This window comes from Protomyctophum parallelum (assembly GCF_964188405.1).
Source record: "Protomyctophum parallelum genome assembly, chromosome: 4".
Classification (NCBI taxonomy): Eukaryota; Metazoa; Chordata; class Actinopteri; order Myctophiformes; family Myctophidae; genus Protomyctophum; species Protomyctophum parallelum.
In genome coordinates, this window is record NC_139700.1 from 54,994,836 (window position 1) to 55,022,608 (window position 27,773).

Consider the following 27,773-nt stretch of genomic DNA (forward strand, 5'->3'; position numbering starts at 1 on the left):
ACCTTAGTTTGATAGCACAACGAGAAAACTGAAGCAATGTTTCAAATAATAAAAACAGAGATCACGAGAAACTAATTATTCATTTAAAACTGGGGTTATACAAATGCTGAGCATCCCTGCCTTGTTCATGTCAATATTTTGTATATTACTGCCACCTGCTGTTGGAAATAAGACAGACACCTACTAGTCTAGTTTGAAGGGGCAGTTCTGAGTTCAACCAGATATAACAGTTATAACAGGAAGATGAGCAGCAAAATGAAGCAATGAGTGATAAGATATATAAGACCTTTATTGATCCCCCTAAAAGGTTCTGGCAGAAAACGTGTGTTTAGTCAAATATCTCATATCACAAATGTTTGGGCACTTCAGGTCTAAATGGTTAACAGCTGAGTACAGTACTTTTTTGATTGATTGGAATATTTATTAACAGTTTGCAGAATTACAGTATACATTTCAAGCACAAACTCAATACAAAGACTGTTAACTGTGAGTGGACGACCCAATTAAGCATTACACTTGTTTACAACAGGGTCCACATTGTTCAATTCATCAAAACATTTAGAGACATACAAATAGACATTTCTATGTAGCTAAAGAACAGAACAGGAACAACGAAAGTATAGCCTACACAGGTCCATTTCATTTGACCATATTTTTCAAATGCTGTGCCAGTGTGCCTGTATTGATGAACAAATAAGTAATACATCATTTATTAATAATATCTCCGTTTTTGACATGGGTGCATGGCTGCCCCCCGCCCCCCACAACCTGAACCTCAGATGTGGGTCATTGTTGTTGCGTGTGTCCCAAAAGCATGGCCAAAAGGGACAGATCTGACACGCGGAAATAAATGTAGTTCTCTTGTTGCTTGGCAAAGGAATTTTGTTAATCAATGCTAATGATTTTGCAGATTTCGATGCCACGGACTGGACACGATTATGCCGGTTCGCAAAAGAACACATGTAAAAATATGTATTTTGCCCGCTGGGACACGTAAATTCACTAACCCGAATTATGTGTTACGGACCGACACAAATCACGATTATATGTTATAAAAACAATAGTTTAATTTATCATTTAGTTTTTGTTTACACCATTTTTGACCGGCCATATGTGGGGCCAGCTGAAAAAGGGGGCCTTCGCCCGTATAAAGTGTCGCTTCGCCTCTCGAACCGTCTCAGTTGTCGGTGAGGCAGGCCGGCGGGGCGGATCCCACACCAGACTGAACACCACAACCAAAATACAATAAAAAACGCAACAAAATAAAGAAAACCCCTACACAAAAAAACAACAACAACGACAATTCTTCCTCATTTCGATTCATTTCTAGAGCAGTCTCCTCCGCGGATAGGAAACAAAACAAGGTCGGTACGTGTGGGGGCTGTAAAAATGTGCGTTTAATTAGCCAAGCTTGTTTTCGCCCGGCGTTTAGCAAAGGGATGCTAAGTCAAGGATGTAATGCTAACGTGGGTAGCCGCGCTACAGTTAGCGCTGCCCGGGGGCCGTTTGACAAACAACCGCCCCCCCATTCAGTACAATAATGTCTGAATCCTAATAGAAAATCGCTTTATTGTCTATTTAGGATTAACAATTAACATTGTCTTTGGGCTGATGTGGTGCTCGATTGACAGAGGTATGACAAAACAGTCATCATAATGACTACAGACACGTTATTACAATTAAGACATACTGTACGTGTACTGTACTACAGTTCAGGTAACATGCTTCCCGTTTAGATTGAGAAGATCAGAGACTGCAGATGGCATGGAACGCATATTAATCATATTAAAAAGCATTTTTATTCCTTTCCTTTGTTTACATAAGTGTGAAATCTCATGTCTGGGCTGAGCTATCTCTGGATGAATTGCACTCATAAATTAATCACAATAATTGCAACAGTAGTATTTGTGACTCAAAACGGAAAACCATGTTCAGACAAAGTTGTAACCCTCGGCTGGCATTGAAGTCAGACTACCCTCAAACATCTTGAAAATGTGGCCCAGCCCCGACCGAGTCTGTTCCCAGAGATAGACCATCATCATCATCACTACCACCACCTGTCTGTTCTTTAATCCGTAGATGCCTTCGGCGATGAACGGGAACGGGACTGCGCCGCAGACTGCCAGCCCAGATGTGGGGTCCGCTCCTGGGGCCGTGGGCCAGATTCTGCTGGGTGGACAATCGGAGGTGCTGAAGCAGGTGCTGGGCGTCATCGAAAAGAAGCTTCGCAACATGGAGAAGAAAAAGGTCAATACGAAACGCATAATAAGACCCGGCCGAGGCCGAGTCTCAATATTCAAGATTTTTCTAAAATGTTAAAAAATAGCAGATGTACAAGCTTTATGCACTGTGAGCTTGTAGATCTACAGTGTAGCTCAAGAAATTGCAAAAAGCTCGCTGTGAAATGCACGTGACTGCGTGACAGGTTGTGATGTTGTAGATCTGCACATTTTTTGTATTTGCTTATGTCTTAATTGTTTAACTCTAACTAGAGTGGTACCACGGGTACCGTGGGGCATCTACAGTGGTTCCCGTTGGGCACTGGCCTACTGTGAAATGCATGCCCCACCCAGATATTATGACCGTCCCTTTTTATGTCAGAATGTCGTCAAAACAGGCCAGCTCCATATAAGGGCCCTGGGCAGGGGCCTTTTTGGGGCAGTTCCGAACAACCTTGGGGCCGACCGACTCGACACCGGGCACTGCACCCCCTGTGGTGGTGACGTGGAACGCTGGTGTCGAATTTGAAGTCGGTGGGGCGAACGCTTCCCGAGTTATGTGGATTACAGACAGACAGACAGAGACTTGGTGCATTTATAGATGGAAATGTAATGAAAAAATACGCCCGCACAGTCGCAGACTGTAGATCTGCTCGGTACAGGAGAACACATGTATTATAGAGGCAATGTTTCTGTCCGTACAGACTCCAGACCACCTTCAGGCGTGACGTTCTTATAATAAATATGTTCTCCTGTACCGAGCAGATCTACAGTGTGCGGACCGGGGGCGTATTTTTCTATTTCATTATTGATTATGCACTTGCCTACGCACCTGTTCCTAAGCCACTTCTCTAGGTGTGCAAAAGCTTTCCTCTGCCTATGGCATGTCTAAAATACGGATGCCAAAAACCATCTGAGAAATCTAACACAAATCTTAAATGGTAAATAGTGCATTTCTATAGTGCTTGCTTTTATCCAAAGCACTTAGATTACATAGATTGTGCATTCCATTCACACGCACACACCTTCATACGCCGAAGGTTACGGAATCCTCTCTTTCCTGGCACAAAACTTTTCCCGATTTTGGTTCGTGGCCAAATACATGTCAATTTGACATTCCTTGGCACTGATTTAGAAGGTATTTGTAGATTCGGCCTCAGGTCTTCATGGGTTAAAGACGATGTGTTATCCAATGCATGGGCTTCATTAAATTTATTTTGTTTATTTTGTATTTCTCTGTTCCAGGGCAAGCTGGATGATTATCAAGCCAAGAAGAATAAAGGGGAAGGCCTCAACCAGGATCAGCTGGTGGGTTCTCACTCAGACTCTTTCTTAACATTACAAACTGTGTGTTGGACTGAGTCCTCTAACTCAACGTTCCTCTCTCTGGTCCTCTGCAGGAGGCGCTGACCAAATTCCAGGAGATCGCCCACAACCTGGAGTTCGCCCGAGAGCTGCAGAAGAACTTCCATGTGTTGGGACTAGACGTAAGATCTGGACGAAACCTCTTCTGTAGGGCTGCGACTATCCAACATTATGTTGTTGGATTATTATATCGATACCTTTTTGTCCATGATCTTACACCTACAACTAGACTGCCCACGCCGACGGCTTTTTCCCAGCTCACGAGGCGAGCACTCCAGTTGCCTCCAAACTTGCCACAGAGTCAGTCAGTGCTCTGGCTATGATCTAGGCTTATTTCCCCGTAGTCAATGTATTTACATATTGTACAGTTAATATAAAACTCCATTATTTCACCAGAATCATCCCATTTATGTTTTCCTCCTGGTCTCGTTACTCTTTGTGGCGGCAGTGGCTCAGGGGTAGAGTGGCTGGATGGTAAACGCAAGTTTGCCAGTTCGAACCCTGTGGGCTCCCCCAGAGTTGGTGTCGAAGTGTCATTGAGCAAGACACTGAACCCCTGATTGCTCCTGATGTGCTGGTTGGTGCCTTGCATGGTTTGTGTGTGTGTGAATGGGTGAATGTAATGCACACCAATCTATGTAAAGCGCCCTGGATTAAATATAAATGGAACCATTTACCATTTTGTTTCTCGCCACCAGATCCAGAAGACGCAGAAGAAGAGCGCGCGGCGAGACCAGCTGAAGCGGGAGGAGGGCGAACAGAAGAGGCTGAAGTCGGTCCTGGAGCTCCAGTACGTCCTGGACCGCCTGGGAGACGACGGCGTGCGGCAGGAGCTGAGGCAGGGTGCCGGGGGCTCGCCGCTGCTCTCTGACCCCGACCTCACCGCTCTGGACGAATTCTACAAGCTGGTGGGACCCGACCGCGATCAGAACGTCAGGTGGGTCTGAATAAACGTCGGGATTTACTACAATGCAATTCAGAGAAGGGACCACTAGTTAACATTTGGCACCGGTTATTAACCCATTCTGACCTGAGATCAGATTCTAAAAATGTCTTCTACATCCTGACAGTTTTCTGAAAAAGCTATCTTTCTATGTCAGTCGTTCTTCGATTTTTCAAAAATAGCAGACCTACAAGACCTACTGAGCTTGTAGATCTGCTATTTTTCAATGGCTAAAGCATAACATAATGCCAACACCAAAAGGGGTTCTCGCCCAGAATGGGTTAATAGAGATGTACCGATGCAATTTTTCTCCTTACTGATTCAGATACCCTTGTGTTATAGGGTCGATGCCGAGTACCGATCCGATTCCAGTGTGTCATTTAAAAACTATCTAGGTGGGGACCAGGAGGGGGTTCCAAATGGACCCTCACAGGTCCAACAGAGTTGTAAGGCTCCTTGACATTAAAATTAGATTGAGAACCACTGATCTATGAATACATTAAACTTCCATTAATAACTGTTAAAAGTGTGGCCCGGAAACCTAGGTTGGTAATCCTAGCCTGACAGCGTGTCGCAGGTTCCGACGATCCCGACGACCTTTGCTGCGTGTCTGTCACTCCCCCATCTCTCTCCCCTCATTTCCTGTCAACTATCAAAATAAAGGCAGACAAAAATATCTTAAAAAATATATAATAATAATAATAATAATAATTGTTAAAGCGCAGCTGCAAGTTAGTAAAAATAATAATGTAAGTAGTACAGTAAGAGTATAAACTATAACTGAAGCAATCAAAATATACTGTTGTGAAATAACACATAAATGCCATCGGATCCCAGCATTTAGGTGGTAACGGCAGCTTTTCTGATACTGGCGCTTATCACCCCCTTGGTGCCGCTTATCACCCCCTTGGTGCTGCTTATCGCCCACCGGCATTCCTCTCTTCTTGTATCACTCCCGGGCCCCAATGGCTTTGTGTGTGTGATATCTTTTACCCTGCTGTATGTAGACTTTTTCTTGCCCAATGTGTAACTGTACTTTAACTGCTGCGCTTTGAATGATGCTAGTTAAGCCATTTTGGGCGGGATTCGCGGGAACCCCTTGTTTTTAGCATTATGTTATACTTTAGCTATTGAAAAATAGCAGATCTACAAGCTCATAGTGCCGCGCTACGAGCTTGAAACATGGGTTTTTCAGAAAACTGTCGGATTTGTGTCAAAACTGATTTAGAAGACATTCGTAGAATCGTCCTCAGGTCAAAATGGATTAAACTGTCCAGATCGTTATTGGTTCCTTGTTCACATGTTTTCTGTTAATTGGATTTGTTTTGCTTGATCACACAACTGCTAAGAATGTATTTTAGACGGCATGTTGTTTAGACAGACTCTAGGTTTGATGTTTACCTCGTATCCTAGTTACTTTGAATATTATTTCCATTCTACTTACTTGACTCATTCAGGACGGGAACCCCTTTTGGTGTTTTGACCCTTCTGGACGGGAACCCCTTTTGGGGTTCTTGTCGCTATGTACCGTATATAGCACCATAACATTTTTGTAATTTTTGAAAGTCAGGATTTAGAATGGAGTTTTAGAATCGGCCTCAGTCCTAAATAGGTTTTTAATTGACCAGTTACCCTGCTGTTGAGTAGGGTTCAAGTTATTTACTCTGATTTCACACTTGTAAGTCACTCTGGAGAAGAGAATCTTCTGTGCTTAACCCATTCTGACCGGGCACCCATTTTGGTGTTGGCATCATGTTATGCTTTATCTATTGAAAAATAGCAGATCTACAAGCTCATATCGCGCCACCGAGTGGCGCGATACGAGCTTGTAGGTCTGCTATTTTTGAAAAATCTAAAAAAAAAGACTGACATTTTTAGAATCTGATCTCAGGTCAGAATGGGTTCATCAGACCAGTGTGTGTCCGGCGGAAACCTCGTGTGAATCTGATCTCAGGTCAGAATGGGTTAACTAAGTACCTGTCTGCTCTGGACCCTTGCAGGCTTTCCGAGCAGTATGAAGAGGCGTCCGTACATCTGTGGGACCTGCTGGAGGCCAGAGACAAGGCTGTAGTTGGAACGACGTGTAAGTCTAATCCAGCTGGATTTCTTGTTGTTTTTCCATGTGGGCTAAAGTGAACGGGGCATATTTGAGGTATTTTCTTTAGTAGTTGGAGTCGGAGAAATCCGAGTTGGGACGTCGCCTTGTAAGGGGATGCACACACAGATTAGACACACCAACGAACGGACCGACATGCGGAAACAACAGTCGAACGTGCGGTCGAAAATGTGCTGCTCTGTGCTCTGTGCTTTTTTTATATATACTGTAGATTATACTAACAATATGTTGTAGACTTTTCTCCAATGTCTGAGGTACGAGCTGGTTAGGTTTCTGGTTAGGTTAGGGTTTGAGGTAGGTTGTCGGTCAGGGGTGCGCATGCAGATCCGATTAGGGATTGAGTTTTCGGATCAATAGTATGTCGGAAGTTCGGAACTAAAGCATGGTGTAATGACAGTCGGACAAATAGTATGTCTACAACAGATTCTTGATGTTTTGCCTCTTGGGGAATTGGGGGAGGAAACGACAAGTCGATTGCTGTGCAAATGTTCCTAGTCTCCTGAGAGACGCTGTGTTGGATTCCCTACCCATGGTTAAATGTTCCTAGTCTCCTGAGAGACGCTGTGTTGGATTCCCTACCCATGGTTAAATGTTCCTAGTCTCCTGAGAGACGCTGTGTTGGATTCCCTACCCATGGTTAAATGTTCCTAGTCTCCTGAGAGACGCTGTGTTGGATTCCCCACCCATGGTTAAATGTTCCTAGTCTCCTGAGAGACGCTGTGTTGGATTCCCTACCCATGGTTAAATGTTCCTAGTCTCCTGAGAGACGCTGTGTTGGATTCCCCACCCATGGTTAAATGTTCCTAGTCTCCTGAGAGACGCTGTGTTGGATTCCCTACCCATGGTTAAATGTTACTAGTCTCCTGAGAGACGCTGTGTTGGATTCCCTACCCATGGTTAAATGTTCCTAGTCTCCTGAGAGACGCTGTGTTGGATTCCCTAACCATGGTTAAATGTTACTAGTCTCCTGAGAGACGCTGTGTTGGATTCCCTACCCATGGTTAAATGTTACTAGTCTCCTGAGAGACGCTGTGTTGGATTCCTCACCCATGGTTACTTGTCTGTGGCAGCGTTGCCAGTCACGTACAAGATGAAGCACTTTTCCCGTCTTTCTGCTGTCTCACATTCTCCCACCTTGTGAATCAATGGGTTTGTGTAGCATCTGCTGATTTCAATCATGTAAATGAGGGGCCTGTGGGGTTATTGGGAGTGTGGCTGCATTCTCAGCAGCCTTTGGACACACGTACACGCACACACACACGCACACACACACACACCGCACACCCACAGCTGCCTGACTCAGCATTGGAGCCGGGCACGGTGCCAGTGGCCGTGCTTCCTACTGGCCAGAGGACTGGAGCCACGTAAGGATCAAATCAATCAAATCAAATGTATTTCTAGAGCACATTTACAAAGACCAGAATGTCAACCAAAGTGCTGTACACGATCATGAGGCAAACATACAATCAACACAAGTAGCATAAATAGTAAAACAAAATCAAAGCAACACAAATATTACTTAGGTAAAACATGGAAAGCAAGGGAGAAGAGATGGGTTTTAAGTAAAGTCTTAAAGGCCTCTAAGGAGCGGGGAGACTTGATATGTAGGATAGGATATTGGTGGCGACCCGGCTAGTAGACACCAATCGGTCACAACGCCCACACAGTCCCACACCTAGGGTGACCAGATCCAAACTGTTCATTTGAGGGGCAGAAGTATCGCTTGTGTGGGACAAGTTGTCCCACACAAGCGATACTGGAGTACCGGGTTAGCAACTTACTACTTGAGTTGCTATTAAATGCCTTGATGTCATATTAGACCATAGGCCTATTCGGCTATCATTTATAAACTCCTCTGGTGTCTCACATTTTGTTTTAAAAATCATGCTTTATTTTTATTTTTATGCTATCTTAACAGGCTTAAAAACATGTACATCTTGCAGGAAGAGACAATGAGAGAGCTTTACAACAGAAGACCAACTATTAGGGGACTAACTATGAGGGAATTTGAACACTGATGCAATTGCCTGCCAGTCACAATGTGGGACAGACAGGGTCTCAATGTGAACACTGATGTCTGTCAGTCACAATGTGGGACAGGGTCTCAATGTGAACACTGATGCCTGTCAGTCACAATGTGGGACAGGGTCTCAATGTGAACACTGATGCCTGTCAGTCACAATGTGGGACAGGGTCTCAATGTGAACACTGATGCCTGTCAGTCACAATGTGGGACAGGGTCTCAGTTTGAACACTGATGCCTGCCAGTCACAATGTGGGAGGGTCTCAATGTGAACACTGATGCCTGTCAGTCACAATGTGGGACAGGGTCTCAGTTTGAACACTGATGCCTGTCAGTCACAATGTGGGACCAGGGTCTCCGTTTGAACACTGATGCCTGTCAGTCACAATGTGGGACCAGGGTCTCAGTTTGAACACTGATGCCTGTCAGTCACAATGTGGGACCAGGGTCTCCGTTTGAACACTGATGCCTGTCAGTCACAATGTGGGACCAGGGTCTCAGTTTGAACACTGATGCCTGTCAGTCACAATGTGGGACAGGGTCTCCGTTTGAACACTGATGCCTGTCAGTCACAATGTGGGACAGGGTCTCCGTTTGAACACTGATGCCTGTCAGTCACAATGTGGGACCAGGGTCTCAATTTGTGAAACCCCCGGTAACCTCCTCTCGGCCAGGAGATCCCAGTTGGTCACTGCCTGGGGGAATACTTTCTTCATGCAGCTGCGGTGCTTTGGGTTTTGACCGACGCTTTGACCCGACCACATTTATCTAGCCTGAGTTTCTAATCTCCTACTACTTACTGTACATGTCTTGCAATACAAAGAGATTAAAGTCGAGGTTTATTTGTGCTGCCTGTCTGTCTTTTTACCGGGGGGGGGTTTATAAACGTCGTGCTATAGCTCCTGAACCGACAGTATCTTTTTACCGGGGGGGGGGGTTATAAACGTCGTGCTATAGCTCCTGAACCGACAGTATCTTTTTACCGGGGGGGGGGGGTTATAAACGTCGTGCTATAGCTCCTGAACCGACAGTATCTTATAATACATGGCATGAGAAGCCAGAGCACAGTGTGGTTGATGTAAGTTGATCTGTATCGTTGTTGTTCAGGTCAGGGAGGGTGCATTAACTGCATTTTGATCTAGTAGAAATTTTGTTCAGCAGCCTCAGCCCTTTAACCCATTCTGGGCGGTAACCCCTTTTGGTGTTTTAAACATTATGTTAGAATTTAGCTATTGGAAAAATAGCAGATCTACAACGCCACAGAGTGGCGTGCTACGAGCTTGTAGGTCTGCTATTTTATTTTTTTATCGTGGAAATGTGGCGCAAACCTTGGAATATTCTTTCAGAGCGACCGATTTTTAACTCAAATCTTTGCTTCTGGGGTTGCCCCTGGAACAACATATTTTGAGATGGGGGTCGGCGGCCAATTACATAAAATATCCTTGACATGAAATATTGGCCTAGAAACATGAGGTATTTCAGAAAACTGTCAGGATTTAGAAGACATTTTTTTAATTTCGACGTCCGGTCTAAATGGGTTAAAGTCTTTGTCAAACTAAATAAATGGGTATAATCACCTCTCCCAATGGGATTTGTCTGAATCAGAGCCCACATTGATTGTGCTTTTGAATGAAGACATGCCCCCGTTTGCCTTGTAGATTCTTAGGTTTCTAATGTTCTATATTTGTAGTGTGACGGTGTCTATATTCGCAGTGTCACCGTGTCTGATATTTGTAGTCTAATCATGGTGTCTATATTTGTAGTCCTAATGGCTATTGAGAGATCACTAGCTGTAACCAAAGCGCTGTTGAGAAATGCGTCGATGTCGTGTATGCCTTACTTCACTCATTGGGAACTTAGCGATGCATACAACATACATATGTCGTTCAATATTTGTACAGTACACTGGCAAATACATCACACAGTACAACAGGAACAACAGGAATTGTTTGAAGTATTTAACAGTTTGCAGAATTACAGTACATTTCAAGCACAACTCAACTAAAAAAACTGTTAACTGTGAGTGGACGACCCAATAAAGCACTACACTTGTTTACAAGAGGGTCCACCTTGTTCAATTCATCATAACATTTAAAGACGTACCAATATACACTTCTATATAACCAAAAAACTGGAAATCATCATCATAAAGGAGTTAAAAGAAAATGTATACAGTGAGGAGGAAAAAGGGCTGGGTGGGGGATTACGGGGGGCAGTTTCAAATTGCAGCCGTCCGTTGGTGCCCTTTGAGAGCGGGGTGGGAAACTCGGCAAGCAGAACCTGGGATGCACACGAAGATCTGACACACTGAAGGTCCGATGCGCGGAAACATGCGATGCGAAAATGCGATGGTCCAACATGCGCTGCTCCGTGCTTGCGGTTATGGTTAGGTTTGAGGTTTCGGATCAATAGTATGTCGGAACTAAATCCTGTACCCTCAGAACCTGCCTTGTTTTTCTACAAATGTACTATTCTGCTACGTTTACGATGTGAATTTGAGTCTGGTCCAAGGTTATTATTATATAGTTTGGACACATTTCTATTTCCCTTTGACTTAACTTTGCTGGACCTCCAAAAGGCTTTAGACACAGTAAACCACTCCATACTGATTAATAAGCTAAAAGCAATTGGTTTTGATAGCACCTCAGTGAGCTGAATGGAATCCTACCTGGAGAGGAGAGAACAGTTGGTGGAGGTGAATGGATCACTCTCCCCTCTCCCAGTGAGCTTTGGCGTTCCACAAGGAAGCATACTAGGGCCTTTAGTGTTCCTAATATATGTAAAAAACGACATGACATCAGTTTGTGACTGTAACTTGTTCCTGTTTGTGCACTGGCAGACAGGAACAAACTACAGGTTGAAAAGGCCCTCAGCTCTGAACTCGGTAGAATCTGCACCTGGCTCGCTAACAGACTATTGGGTCAAATAGTAATCTCAGCAAGGCAGACGGCTTCTCAGTTACAGTACGTTTCTTCTGCTTAACTCTGTATTCAACAGCTTGGCCTCTCTAACACAGCTGATTATGAATTGAAGGACTCCTTTAAATACCACAGTCCATTGACCTCTAAATGTGTTCCTGTCCTCGTAGACAAAGCACTCAAAGAGAGTCTGGAGCAGGTGGTGCAGAGTGGCTACTTCGACAAGGCACCTCCTCGTCACCACAACGGCCTGTGTGAGGAGGAGGAGGAGGAGGAGGAGGAGGAAGAGGAAGAGGAGGAGGACGAAGATGACGAAGAGGAGGAGGAGGAAGAGGAGTTGGCGGCCGTGGCCGTCAAGACGGAGCCGGTCGCAGTGGAGTCTTCGGAGGCCGAGGACCAGACAGTGGATGCAGGTCATTATCTTATTCTTTTCAATCCGTCTCACACCAAACCAACCACACTTCTATTTTTACTTATTTCAAGGAATAATACGCTGAATTGTTGTTGTTTTTGGGGGTTTCTTTTACCCACAGAAGTGGAGATCATAGAGGACTACACAGAACCCATTGAGGTGGAAGCCACAGAGGTGAGCAGCTCTCTTCTCTTGTCTCATTGCCTCTCTATATGAGGGGCTGTGACGCCATCGTCGTAGCAGTCAACATCGTTAAGCAAACAGCCGCCGGCGACAGGTTCCCATCGCCTTTTGGTTCCCATGGTGACGACGCGTCTGTGTCAAACATGAACGCAGACCTGTCCTTGAAATGGAACGGGTTGAGATTGTGTCAAGGTGATGTGTGCCGGGTGCAGTACTTAGTTTAGACAGTACTTGGTTTAGACTAGTCATTGGTTAGACCAGTCATTAGTCCTACAACTACAACCTATCTCCCTAAACCTAACCTCCCATGGGGCAGCACACCTAAACCTAACCTTAACCCCATGTCTAACAAATGACTAGTCTAAACTAAGTATGCACCCCATGTGTGACCTGTCTGTCTGTCTGTCTGTCCAGTTTGTAAACCGACAGTTCATTCCAGACGCGTTCAGCAGTAGTGACAAGGAGCAGGGAGACGAGTGGACCACGTCAGAAACGGAGGTACGCTACACTAGTAACACTGCACAGCACTGTCTTGTCCGTGTTTAATGGCCGCCCCAATGCATTTCCATGTGACTAGCATTGGAAATGCATTTGGGGGTGGCCATTAAAACACGGACAAGACACGGACAAGACCGCCGTCTCAATAGTGCGATTGAGGCCTCAGAAAAAGTGCTTGGGGTGCAACGTCCGTCAGATGTCTTTACCCTGACGTCTGTCTGTCTGTGTGTCTCAGATCTCCATTCCCTCTCAGGCGGTCTGCGCCATGCAGCCACGCCTTGTCCAGACCACCCCTCCTCCTCCCCCCGCCCCCCTGGAGACCGCCGCCCACCCGCTGACATCATCACCCGCTGCTGCTGTGGCGCCCCCTGCTGACCCCGTGGTGCGCAAGCAGGTGGTCCAGGACCTGATGGAGCAGATGCAGGGGACGTACAACTTCATGCAGGTGAGGCGGGCGGCGCACCACCGGCATGCCGTCATCTTATGACAAAACATTTTTAAATTCCTTTGAACAAATGTGAACAATCTGCGCCCGATAGGTGCTCCCGGGGGAAGTGGTTTAACACCTTTATTGCCGTAGTTAACATTATAAAGCGTTATTCATAGTCTTAATATTTTCGGTGGTGAGGTGACAACCGAAACTACAACATGACGTCACTGAGCCGCGGTGAAGAGCAAACCACTGCTCTCCCCAGCCCTTCTCTCTGTTTTTACTCACTCTGTGGTCACCTCACCACCGGAGCGGTGGTCACCTCACCACCGGAGCGGTGGTCACCTCACCACCGGAGCGGTGGTCACCCTCACCACCGGAGCGGTGGTCACCTTCACCACCGGAGCGGTGGTCACCTTCACCACCGGAGTGGTGGTCACCCTCACCACCGGAGCGGTGGTCACCTCACCACAGACAATCCAGAGTATTAATAGGCCTCAAGAAGTTACGGTCGCTGCCGATGTTTACAGTTACCTTTTGGAGAGTCAATGCCTCGTAATTCTAGCTCCGTATCATGATAATCCGGCTGAAAATAGTCTGTATTGTAGCTGTGCGGCTAAGTGTGTGTGTGTGTGTGTGTGTGTGTTTCTCTCAGGACTCCATGTTGGAGTTGTTTGACGGACAGCCCATGGATCCGGCCATCGTGTCCGCTCAGCCCATGAAACCAGGCCAGAACATGGACCTGCCACAGATGGTGTGTCCTCCTGGTATGTTGACCACAACAACTGCACCAAATACTACTGATTGCACAGTAGTCCAGCTGTGCTGGTCCTTCTCAAACCCATTTAGACCTGAGTAAGATTCTACAAATGCCTTCTAAATCCTGACAGTTTTCTGATAAACCCATGTTTCTATGTCTGTCGTTCTCAAACATTTTCATGCCAAGGACCCCCAAAAATGTTGTTCCAGGGACCGCAACCCCAAGAAGCAAAGATTTGAGTTAAAAACTACCAGATCTTTACGAGGTTTTTGGCTGGGGACCCCCAGAAATGCTTTGGCCATGTCTGGGGATCCCCAGAGATGCTTTGGCCATCATGTCTCGCGGTGTGTGTTTAATGCACTCGTTGCCTTTCCATTTCAGTTCACCCAGAATCTCGACTCTCGCAACCCAACCCTGTTTCTGTCCCACCTGAGCCAACGCAAGTGAGTACACTCACAAACGGGCTCTGTAGAGCTCCACGATATATTACAATATGGGAAATGTGATTTATTAATTGTATTGGGGAAATAATTCACCCAAATCATCTGTCTCATATCTTACTTTCTCTTTAACAAGTAATGTCCACTTTCTCTTTAGCAAGTAATGTCCAGCCATGTAATTAAAGCTACATGGCTCAATTGGATCTTTTAATAAGACACGGGTAAATCATTTTAATAATAAGTTGTTCAATAATAGGCCAACATGTATATTTAACATTCAGCAACTTCATTCATTCAGAAGTCGTTCAGCAGCTCTGTTAATACAGTTCTGTTAAGAATGTATTGTCGTTCATTAAAATTAAATTGTTCTACAAGTTTGAGTAACCGTAAGGGCACGGGGCCTGATGGAGGGGAAAGGAACTGGTCGGAATAACGTGTCCCTTCCACACGCTACGTCTGGCCGGGGAAATTCCCCTCTGTCAGGTGAAAAGAAGCAGCTTGGACTCCTCATGCATAGAAGGAGGCATGAGGTCAGTCCGCTGCCCCCCCAGGTTGGCAGAGGAAGTGTAGCGCCCAGGATTACATTAGATAATTGGCACTGGGTGAAAAGAAAAGTGGGTTACAAAATCGTGGGATACAAATAATTAAAAAAAAAAGTTTGAGTAACCGTTGCTACTTGCTCCCTATGGCTGTCAGGTTGCCATCATCTCCACTCCTCCTCCCATGTTCCAGACCTCTCACACACCAGACTCTAGAGCAGCGACAGAACCCATCGATCCAATCGAGGTAATTTATGTGAACAAACCACTGAGGCACTTTCACCTTTCTGTGAATGGATTATCAGTGAACTTTCAAGGCCTGAAAGTTTCACATTCCTGTAAGAACAGAACAGCCCCAGGTCTGGTGGAATGGACCGTTCTGTAAGAACAGAATACCCCCAGGTCTGGTGGAATGGACCGTTTTGTAAGAACAGAATACCCCCAGGTCTGGTGGACTGGACCGTTCTGTAAGAACAGAATACCCCCAGGTCTGGTGGAATGGACCGTTCTGTAAGAACAGAATAGCCCCAGGTCTGGTGGAATGGACCGTTCTGTAAGAACAGAATAGCCCCAGGTCTGGTGGAATGGACCGTTCTGTAAGAACAGAATACCCCCAGGTCTGGTGGAATGGACCGTTCTGTAAGAACAGAATAGCCCCAGGTCTGGTGGAATGGACCGTTCTGTAAGAACAGAATAGCCCCAGGTCTGGTGGAATGGACCGTTCTGTAAGAACAGAATAGCCCCAGGTCTGGTGGAATGGACCGTTCTGTAAGAACAGAATACCCCCAGGTCTGGTGGAATGGACCGTTCTGTAAGAACAGAATAGCCCCAGGTCTGGTGGAATGGACCGTTCTGTAAGAACAGAATAGCCCCAGGTCTGGTGGAATGGACCGTTCTGTAAGAACAGAATAGCCCCAGGTCTGGTGGACTGGATGGACATGTAGTATAGCGGCCCTGTTCCGGCCGGGCATGGCATAAACGGAGGGAAATGGTCAAGACTTGTGAAAATAGAAAGTCGCAATGTGATAGAATTGTGAGCTCGAGAGTAGCAGATCTACAGTAGATTGGCTACTTTCGGGCAAAGACATTTGGTGTAGAGGGAGAAAAGGGTGTGGGCCAACTTGGGATTAAATCCTTGATACGAATTTAACCCATTTAGGCCTGACCTCAAAATTTAAATCGTCCAGTTTTCTGAAATACATTTTAGCTATTTTCCAATAGCTAAATTATAACATAATGTTTAAAACACCAAAAGGGGTTCCCGCCCCAAAATGTATTTGTAGATCCACTATCATTTACAGTACATGGCTGTGAAGAAAACCTGTTGAGCAGTGGAGTGGCTCAGTTGACAGTGATGTTACAACACCAAGCTCAACTGCAAATAAGGGAAGTTAATGGTTAAACGGCCTGTGTGTCATTTTGAAAGTGTTAAGCCCAGTCCACATGTCCACGTTTTGCGTTGTAGTACAGTGTTGTTTTTTGTCAACTAAAACTAACTGTTCGTCCACTACCTTTTTTCACTGACAAACTCTAAATGGAAACTAGATGAAAACTAAGCTATGATATCTAAGACTAAATATACTGACAATTGTGTCAACAAATAAAAACTAGACTAAAATGTTAGGAAGGGACTATAGTGGACAAGAGTATAAGTCATTTTAAACTTGTTTGCATGCTGAAAATAGCAGATCTACAAGCTCACAACGTGTCGATCGGCTATTTTCAGCAAGTGTAAAATCAGTCATTACGAGTTCCGCAACATCAAGTTCCGCCAAAATACATTTTAGTCGACTAAATCACCCAAAACTAGACTTAACACTAAGAAATTCCAGGTGACTAAAATGTGACGACAAACTAAAGGAAAACTATTCAAAAGACTCATTACTAAAACTAAAACAACAACACTGGTGCATTAGTATGTACTGTATGTGACACGTGTGTCTCTGCCCTCTTCAGCCCTCCATGTCGTTGGGCTCAGAGCAGCCCCCTCCCCCCACATCGCTCCCCCCCGCCGCCTCGCAGACGCCGCCAGCGTTCTCCAAAGCTCCTCCCCCCGCCGCCGTGGGCAGCGGCATCAACGTCAACGCAGCGCCATTCCAGTCCATGCAGACGGTAAGACCAAACTATCAGGTTTCTGAGAAAGGAAAGAGGGAGATCCCACACACCGGTTTTTAAAAAAGATTATGAGGTTTCTGAGAAAGGAAAGAGGGAGATCCCACACACCGGTTTTTAAAAAGCTTATGAGGTTTCTGAGAAAGGAAAGAGGGAGATCCCACACACCGGTTTTTAAAAAGATTATGAGGTTTCTGAGAAAGGAAAGAGGGAGATCCCACACACCGGTTTTTAAAAAGATTATGAGGTTTCTGAGAAAGGAAAGAGGGAGATCCCACACACCGGTTTTTAAAAAGATTATGAGGTTTCTGAGAAAGGAAAGAGGGAGATCCCACACACCGGTTTTTAAAAAGATTATCAGGTTTCTGAGAGAGGAAAGAGGGAGATCCCACACACCGGTTTTTAAAAAGATTATGAGGTTTCTGAGAAAGGAAAGAGGGAGATCCCACACACCGGTTTTTAAAAAGATTATGAGGTTTCTGAGAAAGGAAAGAGGGAGATCCCACACACCGGTTTTTAAAAAGATTATGAGGTTTCTGAGAAAGGAAAGAGGGAGATCCCACACACCGGTTTTTAAAAAGATTATGAGGTTTCTGAGAAAGGAAAGAGGGAGATCCCACACACCGGTTTTTAAAAAGATTATCAGGTTTCTGAGAGAGGAAAGAGGGAGATCCCACACACCGGTTTTTAAAAAGATTATGAGGTTTCTGAGAAAGGAAAGGGGGAGATCCCACACACCGGTTTTTAAAAAGATTATGAGGTTTCTGAGAAAGGAAAGAGGGAGATCCCACACACCGGTTTTTAAAAAGATTATGAGGTTTCTGAGAAAGGAAAGAGGGAGATCCCACACACCGGTTTTTAAAAAGATTATCAGGTTTCTGAGAGAGGAAAGAGGGAGATCCCACACACCGGTTTTTAAAAAGATTATGAGGTTTCTGAGAAAGGAAAGAGGGAGATCCCACACACCGGTTTTTAAAAAGATTATGAGGTTTCTGAGAAAGGAAAGAGGGAGATCCCACACACCGGTTTTTAAAAAGATTATGAGGTTTCTGAGAAAGGAAAGGGGGAGATCCCACACACCGGTTTTTAAAAAGGCTCCCACAACGATTTCAGCCTCAGGGCAACAACGTTTGGGCCTCAGGAGCTTTCGTCAGGTCATACCTGACGAAAGCTCTCCTTTCTCAGTTATTGTCTCCACCAGGCCGAAGGCATGTGGGGAGAGTATGTTTTGCACTCCGTCCGTCCGCGTGTGTGTGTCCGTGTGTCCGTGAACAGCTAATCTCGGCCACCGTTAACCCGGTCGATGCCATATTTTGCACACACACTCCCTGGATGCCAACCATGAACCTCTGTCCCAAACTTTCCAGAACGGCCTGTTATAGCGCCACCAGGAGGCCGCTTTGTGCAAAACAAGTTTTTCGATGCCATATTTTGCACACACACTCCCTGGATGCCAACCATGAACCTCTGCCCCAAACTTTCCAGAACGGCCTGTTATAGCGCCACCAGGAGGCCGCTTTGTGCAAAACAAGTTTTTGCACAGTACACCTACAGATTTTGTCCAAACATCACGCAAATTGGTACACAGTCTCTATATGCACTTCCAGCTTTGACTAGTAGGCTCGGCGGCTTTTCAACGCCGATCTACAAGTTCACAACGAGCTTGTAGATCGGCTATTTTCACAATATTTATCTGTGGAACCATTCTGTTGCTTGTCTGGGTGGGGGGGGTCCCGACTCCCCAGTTCAAATATGATTACTTTGTGGGGTCACAAGCCTGAAAAGGTTGAGAACCACTGATGTAGACTACCTGAATATTCCTAAAATTGTTAGCCTACCACCTTGATATAAAATAGAAATGTAACTTGTAGTGCGTAAACTTATGTAACTATTCACTGATTCACTCGTATACCATTTGGAAAAAAGAGATCACACCTGTGTGAAGTGAGGGGCGCTCACTTCGCATTATCTAACGTTTGGATAGTTGGTGTCAAGGTGACGTAATGTTTGCTCAGTAGTTGCTGATGTCTGCTCAGGAGGTTTGAGTGTTTGCTCAGACCGAAAAAGATAGCCTTATGAAGGCTGCATAGATACTAAAAGTTGGTTCACTGCATTTGAAGACAGTGTGCGGGTGTTTGTTCCTTTTTCATTGTTGGGCCCCGTGCCCTCTCCTTATACGCACCTGTCTCCTGTAGGTGTGCAAAAGCCTTGCTTTTTATTGCTCAGACCCAAACTAAATTGGTGTCTTCCTGTATAATAATTAAGCTGTTATTAAAGTGGGTCATGGTGCTTATGTTGCGTTCTGAGAGAGGTGTCTGTTTGCGTGTTGCCATATAGCTGAATTCAATAGAACAATAACAAGCACTGCTGCTACTTTTATGGACAATAGAAAGCCATCATCCATTGTAGGTGACTTTAGACTTCACCCTGTTTTTCCTTTTTTTTTTTTTTTAAGATTTATTTATTGAAAATGCAGATATTAACAACAAGTTACAGAATCATGATTTTTTTTTTTTTTTTTTTTAACAAGACAAGACAAACTCAAAAAGAAAAGACAAAAAACAGTAAAAACAAACCCCCCCCACCCACCCCAGAAAGGAAAACTACACAGCTCTCATTATTCTGTATGTACACAACACCTCTTGACAGCAACAACTCGGATAAATACATGAAAATAACAATATAAATAAAAGAAAACTCAAACTAAATCAACCCAGAGGAGATATTGAAGGTAGAACCTCAAAGAACCTGCCCCATATCTTTTCAAAAGTGGCAGGCCTTCTTCTTACATTGTACAGTATCTTTTCAGGGGTACAGTATGATGAAAGCTCATTCAGCCAGTGTCTCTGTGAAGGTGATTTTTCAGATTTCCAATTAACCAAAATTATTTTCTTCGCAGCTGTACTGGCGAGTAACACAAAGTATGCTTTGTTGAAATTTGTGTTGATCAATGTAACGTCACCCAGTAACCAAATTCTTGGATCATGTGGTATTTCAACCTCCCTGTTTTTCCTTTTTGACATGAATTCTGAAATGACATCTTACTGACATTGCGTGGTGTGGCTCTATAGTGCCGAGAATGTAAAGGACCCCCCCCCCCCCCCTCCACATTTCTTTTTATGTATTTGGCTGTAGACTTTTTTTGTTTAAAATGTAAAAAAAAAAAATCAAAGGTTTTAATTTAATTTAAAAATGTAGTATTTCTAAATAGCTGAGCTATGAAACGGGGTAAAAGTGTTAAAATGGATTTTGATGCTATATTACTAATAACTAATTATTCTGGGGAACCCCTTCCTTAACTTTGAGAGCCCCAGGGGTCCTTGAGGGAGTTCCAGGGGGTCCCCAGCTAAATGGACTAGACTAATGCATGTAAAACTGGGGGTTCCTTGAAATTAAACTGGTTGAGAATCACTGCTAAAGCCATAAGAATCTTCTCTTATTATGGGGGTCCCTGGCATGTCTTTTCAAATGGGGGTCCGCGGGATAATTGTGTCAATTTGGGGGTCCCTGGCATGTATTTTAAGTGGGGGTCCGTGGGATACTTGGTGTCAATTTGGGGGTCCTGGACATGAAAAGGTTTGGGAAGCACTGCTCTAGTCTGTATCCATGGTCTTGGTTTGCAATGAGCCGACCATGACCCCCAGCTCTGCCTTTCCCGTGGGATTCCGTTTTTGACACAATCCTGCTCTTTGTTCGTTTCGTCCCACTCAAGGTCTTCAACCTCAACGCCCCGGTCCCTCCAGCCAATGAGACGGAGGCCTTGAACCCGGCCAGCCAATACCAGAACAGTTACAGCCAGGGCTTCAACGGCCAATCCCAGGCTCTCCCTGTGGAGCAGGTGGACATGCCGTCGGAGCAGCTGCAGTCTGGTGAGCAGCCGTGCAACCGTTTAACCGTTCCCCCTACAAAAAACGCTGCTTCTCAACCTGTGGGCTAGTGGGCCCCAAGAGAATGGAGCCAAAACACTGTCCTTTTGTGTGGAGTTTGCATGTTCTCCCCGTGTCCCCTAGGGTAGGTACCCTCACAAAAGACATGCAGTAATCCTGGTCTCTAAACTGCCTCCCCCTGGCCAGCCGGGGCGCCTGATGGAGGGGAAAGGATCTGGTCGGAACAACGTGTTCCTTCCTCCACGCGCTACGACGTCCAACCAGGGAAACTCCCCCCTGTCAGGTGTAAAGGAGCAACTTGGACACTCAGGCATGAAGGAAGCATGAGTTCAAGTCCGTTGCTCTCCCCTTGTCCCCCATATATGGGGACTAGGTTGGTGGAGGGTGTGTAGAGCCCAGGATCACATTAGATAATTAATTAATAATTAGATAAAGACAAAATCGTGGGATTAAAAATAGCAGAGGAAAAAGTTAAATGCCGAATAGATAATGCGTTTAAAATAAAAAACCACTGCTGTAATGTTTCCACTAGTCGGTGCCTTCCATTCCCAAGACGCTGCGGCGGCGGGCCAGCAGAACGCAGCCTTCGGCGGCAGGCCTCAGTCCTTCTACAACAGCCGGGGGGGGATGTCCCGCGGTGGACCGCGCAACGCCCGGGGGATGATCAACGGATACCGAGGCTCTGCCAACGGATTCAGAGGTAACACTGGACTGGACTGGACAAAACGTATGAGCGTTGTTTTTAAAAATGTCGAAATAAAAGAAAAAGTTTTCTGAAAGAATATATATTCAAAGATTTGTGCCACATTTTCATGATTTTTCAAAAATAGCAGACCCACAAGCTCGTAGCGCGCTATGAGCTTGTAGATCTGCTATTTTTCAATAGCTAAAGTATAACATAATGCTTAGTTAAAACACCAAAAGGGGTTCCCGCTCAAAATGGGTTAACCCATTTTGGTGTTATTTTGACCTGACACCATATTCTACAAATGTCTTCCAAATCCTAAGGCCCTCATTTATCAATCGAGTGTAAAATCTGCCACAAATTCGAGTGCAGGTTTCGTAGTACACCCACGTCTCCACGGCATTTATAAAGTGATCGCAAACAGCTGATCCTTCCTTAATTTCGTTCTCACGTTAATAAATGTCACGGCTGAATTTGATCTGGCACGCCCTAAGAAATCAAGCCTCGCCCTCGTTTTTGCGACCTGAACCACTGCTATACGATCTGGAAACCATGGTTACCGTGCCTTTCTGCCCGCCTCACCCCCCTCTCTCATACACACACACACACACACACACACACACACACACAGACGCACACAAGCTGCACGCACACGCAACTTGCAAGCCCAACTAACTGGTGTGTTGTTAAATAAATAAACAACGAACACCTGCATGAATTAAATAAAGTTGTAGGCCTACCCGTCTGTTCCCTCTCACCTCGCTTGCCTTGCTGTCATGTCCACGCACGCACGCACCTACATGACACATTAAATAAAGCTGTCTGTTTCTCCTCTCGCTTCGTTTCCCTTGCTGCCCGCCTCACCCCCCGCACACATATCGCAATTTTTCACTGTGTGTTGTTAGTTGTATATTAAATCATTAAAGTATTTTTTATTTAATATACAACAAGATATATTAGTGAACGAAAACCTGAACCTGTGAACCATAATTAAATAACAAATAGGCACACCACACACACGCTGCTGTTTTGCAGGTGCTCCTCCTGTCCAGTGTGTCTGTCTGTCTGTCTGTCTGTCTGTCTGTCTCTCTCTATCACAGTGGTCCGTCCGTGACCAACTGACCATGCACGTTCCGACGTTCGACAGTCTATTTAGATTGCCTCGCAGACGTTAGTCACTGCAGTGGCCGCCGGCCGGGCTGTCAACTGTCATATGAATGTGCAGCAAAAACCGTATATAGCCTCATGTGGCTGGTGGTTGCTTGGCTGGGTAATATACCTATATATCTCCGATGCAGTTCCCACTTGCGCTGGGAGCCTGGCACGGTACATTTGGCATTGAGCGACGCGTCGGGTTTATTATATTGCACATACCGTAAGAAAGACATCGGCCTTCATGCTGTAGATTAGGCTACAGTAGGCTATACCACGTTGGGACTGCTGCACTATACTCTCCAACGTCCCGTCATGGAAATATTTCAGCACAGACAGCCCAAATCCTCGCATGTATGCGCTCATGCAAAACACTGTTTAAATGGCTTAAGCATCTCTTGCAACATTGTTTTTAATTGCGCGATTTTATCTCCTACTAATTTCATATGACACATGTATTCCTTAACATTTTTATTTATTTATTTTTTACATGTAGCCCATATACATTATACATACCTTTTATATAAACATTTTAGGAGTGAATACATATGTTTAGATGCCTGTGACAGCCTCTCAGCAGTTCAGACAAGGCTGCTCCGCTTGTGTAAAACAGAAAAACAGCGTACGCCAGCTGAAGAGTAGACGTGACTATTTGTCCTACTCAAGTTCAATTTCAAGCTTTGCCGGAAATGTTAAATGCCGAAAATGTCGGTAATTTCGGCGTGCGCCCATATTTTGGCGTACGCACGGTTGATAAATGAGGGCCTAAGAGTTTTCTGAAAAGCCCTATGTTTCTGTGTCAGTGGTGCTCAACCTTTTTCATGTCAAGGACCCCCAGAATTATATGCATTTGGCCACCGACCCCCCCATCTGAAAATATGTTGTTCCAGGAACCCCCCCAGAAGCAAAGATTTGAGTTAAAAAACGTTTTCTCTGAAAGCATATATTCAAAGATTTGTGCCACATTTTCACGATTTTTCTAAATGAACAGACCTACAAGCTCGTACTCGGTGCCGCGCTATGAGCTTGTAGATCTGCTATTTTTCAATAGCTAAAGTATAACGTAATGCTTGAAACACCAAAAGGGGTTCCCGCCCCAAAATAGGTTAAGCATGTGTTATACTTTTAAAAAAAATAGCAGATCTCATAAAGCTCATAGCGTGGCACCGAGTGCCGCGCTACGAGGTCTGCTATTAGGTCTGCGCTGTAGGTCTGATGGCGAACGTTTTTAACTCAACCTTGCTTCTGGGGGGTCCCTGGAACAACATATTTTCAGATGGGCGTCGGCAATTTCATACTTTTTCTGGGGTTCCTTGACATGAAATAATTTGAGAACCACTAATATAGAAACATGAGGTTTTTCAGAAAACTGTCCTGATGATTTAGAAGACATTTGTAGAATCGTCCTCGGGTCTAAATGGCTTAATACAATGGTTTGAACAAATTAATTATAATGTAAAAATTTCTAATTATTTTGTATTGCAGGCGGTTACGATTACCGGCCTCCCTTCGCCAACACTCCAAACTCTGGATATGGACAGACTCAGTTCAGCGCACCACGAGAATACCCAAACGGAAACTACCAGCGGGTAAGTTCCGTATAGGCATTATTCTTCTTCTATTGTAACCTTTATATTAGGGTTTTTTTCCCCTCCTACATTGTTATACAAGAGTGGCACACAAAAGTAATGAAAATGGACGCATCGTGATCTTGTAGATCAGCTACTTTCACACGTTTTTTTTTAAATGTATGATAAAAACAAGTTTTGGACAGTCTGAGATAAATTGCATAATATTTCCCCAGTCCGAACAGGCCGGCTTTCTGTCTTAGCTCTGCAGCAGTAGAGCTTTGTGCAGAAGACCTGGGTATAGAGAGGCCATCCATTCCACACCGAGTGGAACTATAAAGATGCATATAAAAGAATAACTACCGTAATTTCCGGACTATAAGCCGCACCTGAATATAAGCCGCACCAGCCAAATTTAGGGAAAATCCCATATACAAGCCGCACCGGACTATAAGCCGCACCGGACTATAAGCCGCAGCTACGTTAGCTCAGAGCCTGAGATGGCTCTGCGTTAGCTGTAAAAATCCATAGATTAGCCGCACCGTTGTATAAGCCGCAGGGTTCAAATCATGGGTAAAAAGCCGCGGCTTATAGTCCGGAAATTACGGTAGTAATAAGTTACTGAAGTGGCTGGCAGAGTCCACAACTATAACATGGACAATGGTTATACTGTAGTTATGGTGCTTGGTGACGTAATGTACAGATTGCATCGTCCTTGGTCTCAAATCACAGTAGATCCTCAACGCACTGGTTCTCAAACATCTATCATGTCAAGGACACCTCAAAAAGTTATGTATAGCCGTGGACCAAAATAAAATCCGTATAAAAAATAATAATTGCAGATTGCAAATGGTAGTTTGTAGATCTATTCCCCAAGGAGGCGTGGTTATGAATCCCACCTTAACTCTAGGATAGACCCGTCTGATTGGCTCCTGGGCTGCCGTAGTTTTACTGAGGTTAGGGTAGGGCTTTCACTTCTAGTGATTTTTACTAGTTGACTAGTTTTCATAGTAGTTTACAGTTTATAGTAGTTACATTTAAAAACTGTACATTGGTGAGTATAACTATAATCTATCTGATCTTGAGGCCTACAAAAACGGGGAACCCCCCCCCCCATCAACTACGTAGTCAACTAGTACCAACAAGGTCGACTAGTGGAATAGTCGACGAGTTGCTTAAAGCCCTAGCTTAGGGGTAAGCTTAAGTTTACGTATACTTTGACTGAAATTAGTTTTAGGCATAGTCTTACTGAGGTTAGGTTTACGACGCATAGTTGCAAAAACGAGAACTGTATATAATGTAATTCACAGCTGCTACTGGCCAATCACAGCAGGGTTTGCCTAGAGCTGCGGTGGGATCCATAATGACGCCACCAAGGACCCCACTTTGAAAACCAATGTCATAATGTTCGTGTGTGTGTGCCTGCCTGCCTCCCTCCCTCCCTCCAGGACGGTTACCAGCAGAGCAACTACAAGCGAGGAGCCAGCCAGGGCCCCAGAGGAGCCTCTCGAGGCACCGGCCAGGCCATGCGCTCCTGAACGACCACTGATCCTAATGACTTTGACTAACCCACTAACTCTACAACGGACACAAGAAGAAGTCATGGCCGCTAAGGAAGAGTGGGCACCTCGATTTAAAACTGGCCATTTTGTCCAAAAAATGTAAAGAAATTAAATATTTGGTAAAAAGGGGTCTTAAATAAGTAATGTAAGTATACATGACGTGAACTGTCATGCACGGTACAACATACCAAAAATGTATCCTTCAACTTCTTGTTCATGCCCCCAAAAGGATTGGATAAACGGGTTTGGTAGCAATTTGTTGCAATTGTAGAAATATTAGGCCTAAATTGGCATCCAAGTCCTCAACTGGGGAGAGTCATTTTCAGAGTCGATGGTCTTTGGATTATGGAAACGACTGCATCCAGCTCTTCAGCTTTATTCAATGGAAAACAGATTCTTTTTTTTTCTTTTTTTACTTACAGGAACTGTGAAAAAAAGTATACATCAGAGGACTAATCTATCACAATGATGGAGTACTTTATTCTTGAAGTGAGTTCTGTCAGAGTGGCAGACTGGAGGAATTATGACTTGCCTTTCAAATATTGTAGTTGTAACATTTTTGGAAAAAGATTGCCAATTTTACATCGATGTGCCCACTTTCCCTTTAGTGCCCACTCTTCCTGTTGCCTTCACGACACCCCCACTGAGGCCCTGTACACACACATCAGACCCACATGCTCTGTGCTGTCCGTGTTTCATGGCCACCTCAATGCTTTTCCAATGGAAAACCACGTGACTTCCACTGGAAAAGCATTGAGGCGGCCATCAAACACAGGCAGAAGCCTAAGAATTCACACATCCAGAATGCATCTGCCCCAGATAACTCAATGTTCAGTTTTTTTCCCTTTTCATCACTGGTCTCTTATTTTTTGTATAGGCTCCATTGATCAAAGTATTCCTGCTTTGATAATGTTCGCCTAAACACAAGCCAAGCTGTAAAAGTCCTATCGTTCTTTTTTTCGTTTCTTTTTTTTTCTCGTTTTTTTTTTTTGTCTTTTCTTACCGAGCCTGTGTTCGCATATTCCTGTAAACTTGAAAGACTTCTAAGTTATTTTTTTTGTACGGAAAACTCAACAGTCATCTGCAAAACCGCTGGTCCAATCGCTGGGACTCCTGTCTGCAGGCCTCCCCCCCCCCCCCCCTTTTTTTGTTTGTCATTTTGGGTTCGGGAAAAAAAAACATTTTATTATTTTTAAGAAGCTTGTTTCCTTGGTTTGTAAATTGGTGTGGCTTCAGTTTCAATAAAGATGTGTTGCATACCCAGGGCTTGGATAATTTTATTTTTTATTTTATACCAATGTCACAATCACACATTTACAACCAATTCATTTTATTAAAAAGGTTTGTTAAGTGGTTATTTTCTATTGTAACTAGACATGGTGTTTCTTCACCAGCAGTTTCTTACCATTTAGAGGTGCTTTTATTTTTCTCTTGGGTATTTACTTTCTCTACACTTCATCTCAGAGGCAGATATTGTATTTTTTATACTACTACTACAGTCATATTATATATATTATATAATTTTGTATTGACTATTATTATTGACTTAGGGGTAAGCCCAGCAGCACATGAAGTATTAAACTCAACCCCCACCCCAACCAGCTGCATTTAATGCATTATTAGTGTGGTTGCCCGAATGGGCAACCAGACTCTTGTAACTGTGACACTTTATTATTTCACTGGAGTAGTCTTTATTTTGACGCTTTATACCTCCCACACTGTACGCTGTACGCACTTGAGCCATATGTCAAATTGACCGGAAAAATCGGGAATCGTGTGCTTGTATTTTGTTAAGAGAAATGTTGTATAGTTTAATTGATATGAATTTATTAGTGAATTAAATTTCCCCATTGACATGAATGGGAAAAGGCAAAAATTCACATTCAAGTATTTGTTCCTCGGAGACTGTAATCACTATAGTTACAAAACTTTTAGGGATAATTCCACATTATCCCTAAAAT

The 27,773-nt window shown here is 44.4% G+C and overlaps 1 protein-coding gene across 2 annotated transcripts; it reads left to right on the forward strand.

Annotated features, from left to right (window-relative positions):
* The first annotated feature begins 1,192 nt into the window (after positions 1 to 1,192).
* caprin1b (cell cycle associated protein 1b) lies at positions 1,193 to 27,071 on the forward strand. 2 transcript variants are annotated; one of them, XM_083762533.1, is made up of 18 exons: positions 1,193 to 1,368; positions 2,080 to 2,247; positions 3,465 to 3,527; positions 3,620 to 3,706; positions 4,283 to 4,521; positions 6,528 to 6,610; positions 11,755 to 11,997; positions 12,118 to 12,170; positions 12,594 to 12,677; positions 12,913 to 13,122; positions 13,763 to 13,874; positions 14,249 to 14,310; positions 15,004 to 15,093; positions 16,803 to 16,958; positions 20,671 to 20,827; positions 21,378 to 21,545; positions 24,168 to 24,271; positions 25,699 to 27,071. In XM_083762533.1, exons 2-18 carry the CDS (start codon positions 2,080 to 2,082, stop codon positions 25,786 to 25,788), a joined length of 2,169 nt encoding a protein of 722 aa, XP_083618659.1. In that variant the 5' UTR covers positions 1,193 to 1,368; the 3' UTR covers positions 25,789 to 27,071. The 2 variants fall into 2 exon arrangements, with proteins under 2 accessions (XP_083618659.1, XP_083618658.1); XM_083762532.1 differs by having other exon boundaries at positions 1,193 to 1,364.
* Positions 27,072 to 27,773: the final 702 nt, after the last annotated feature.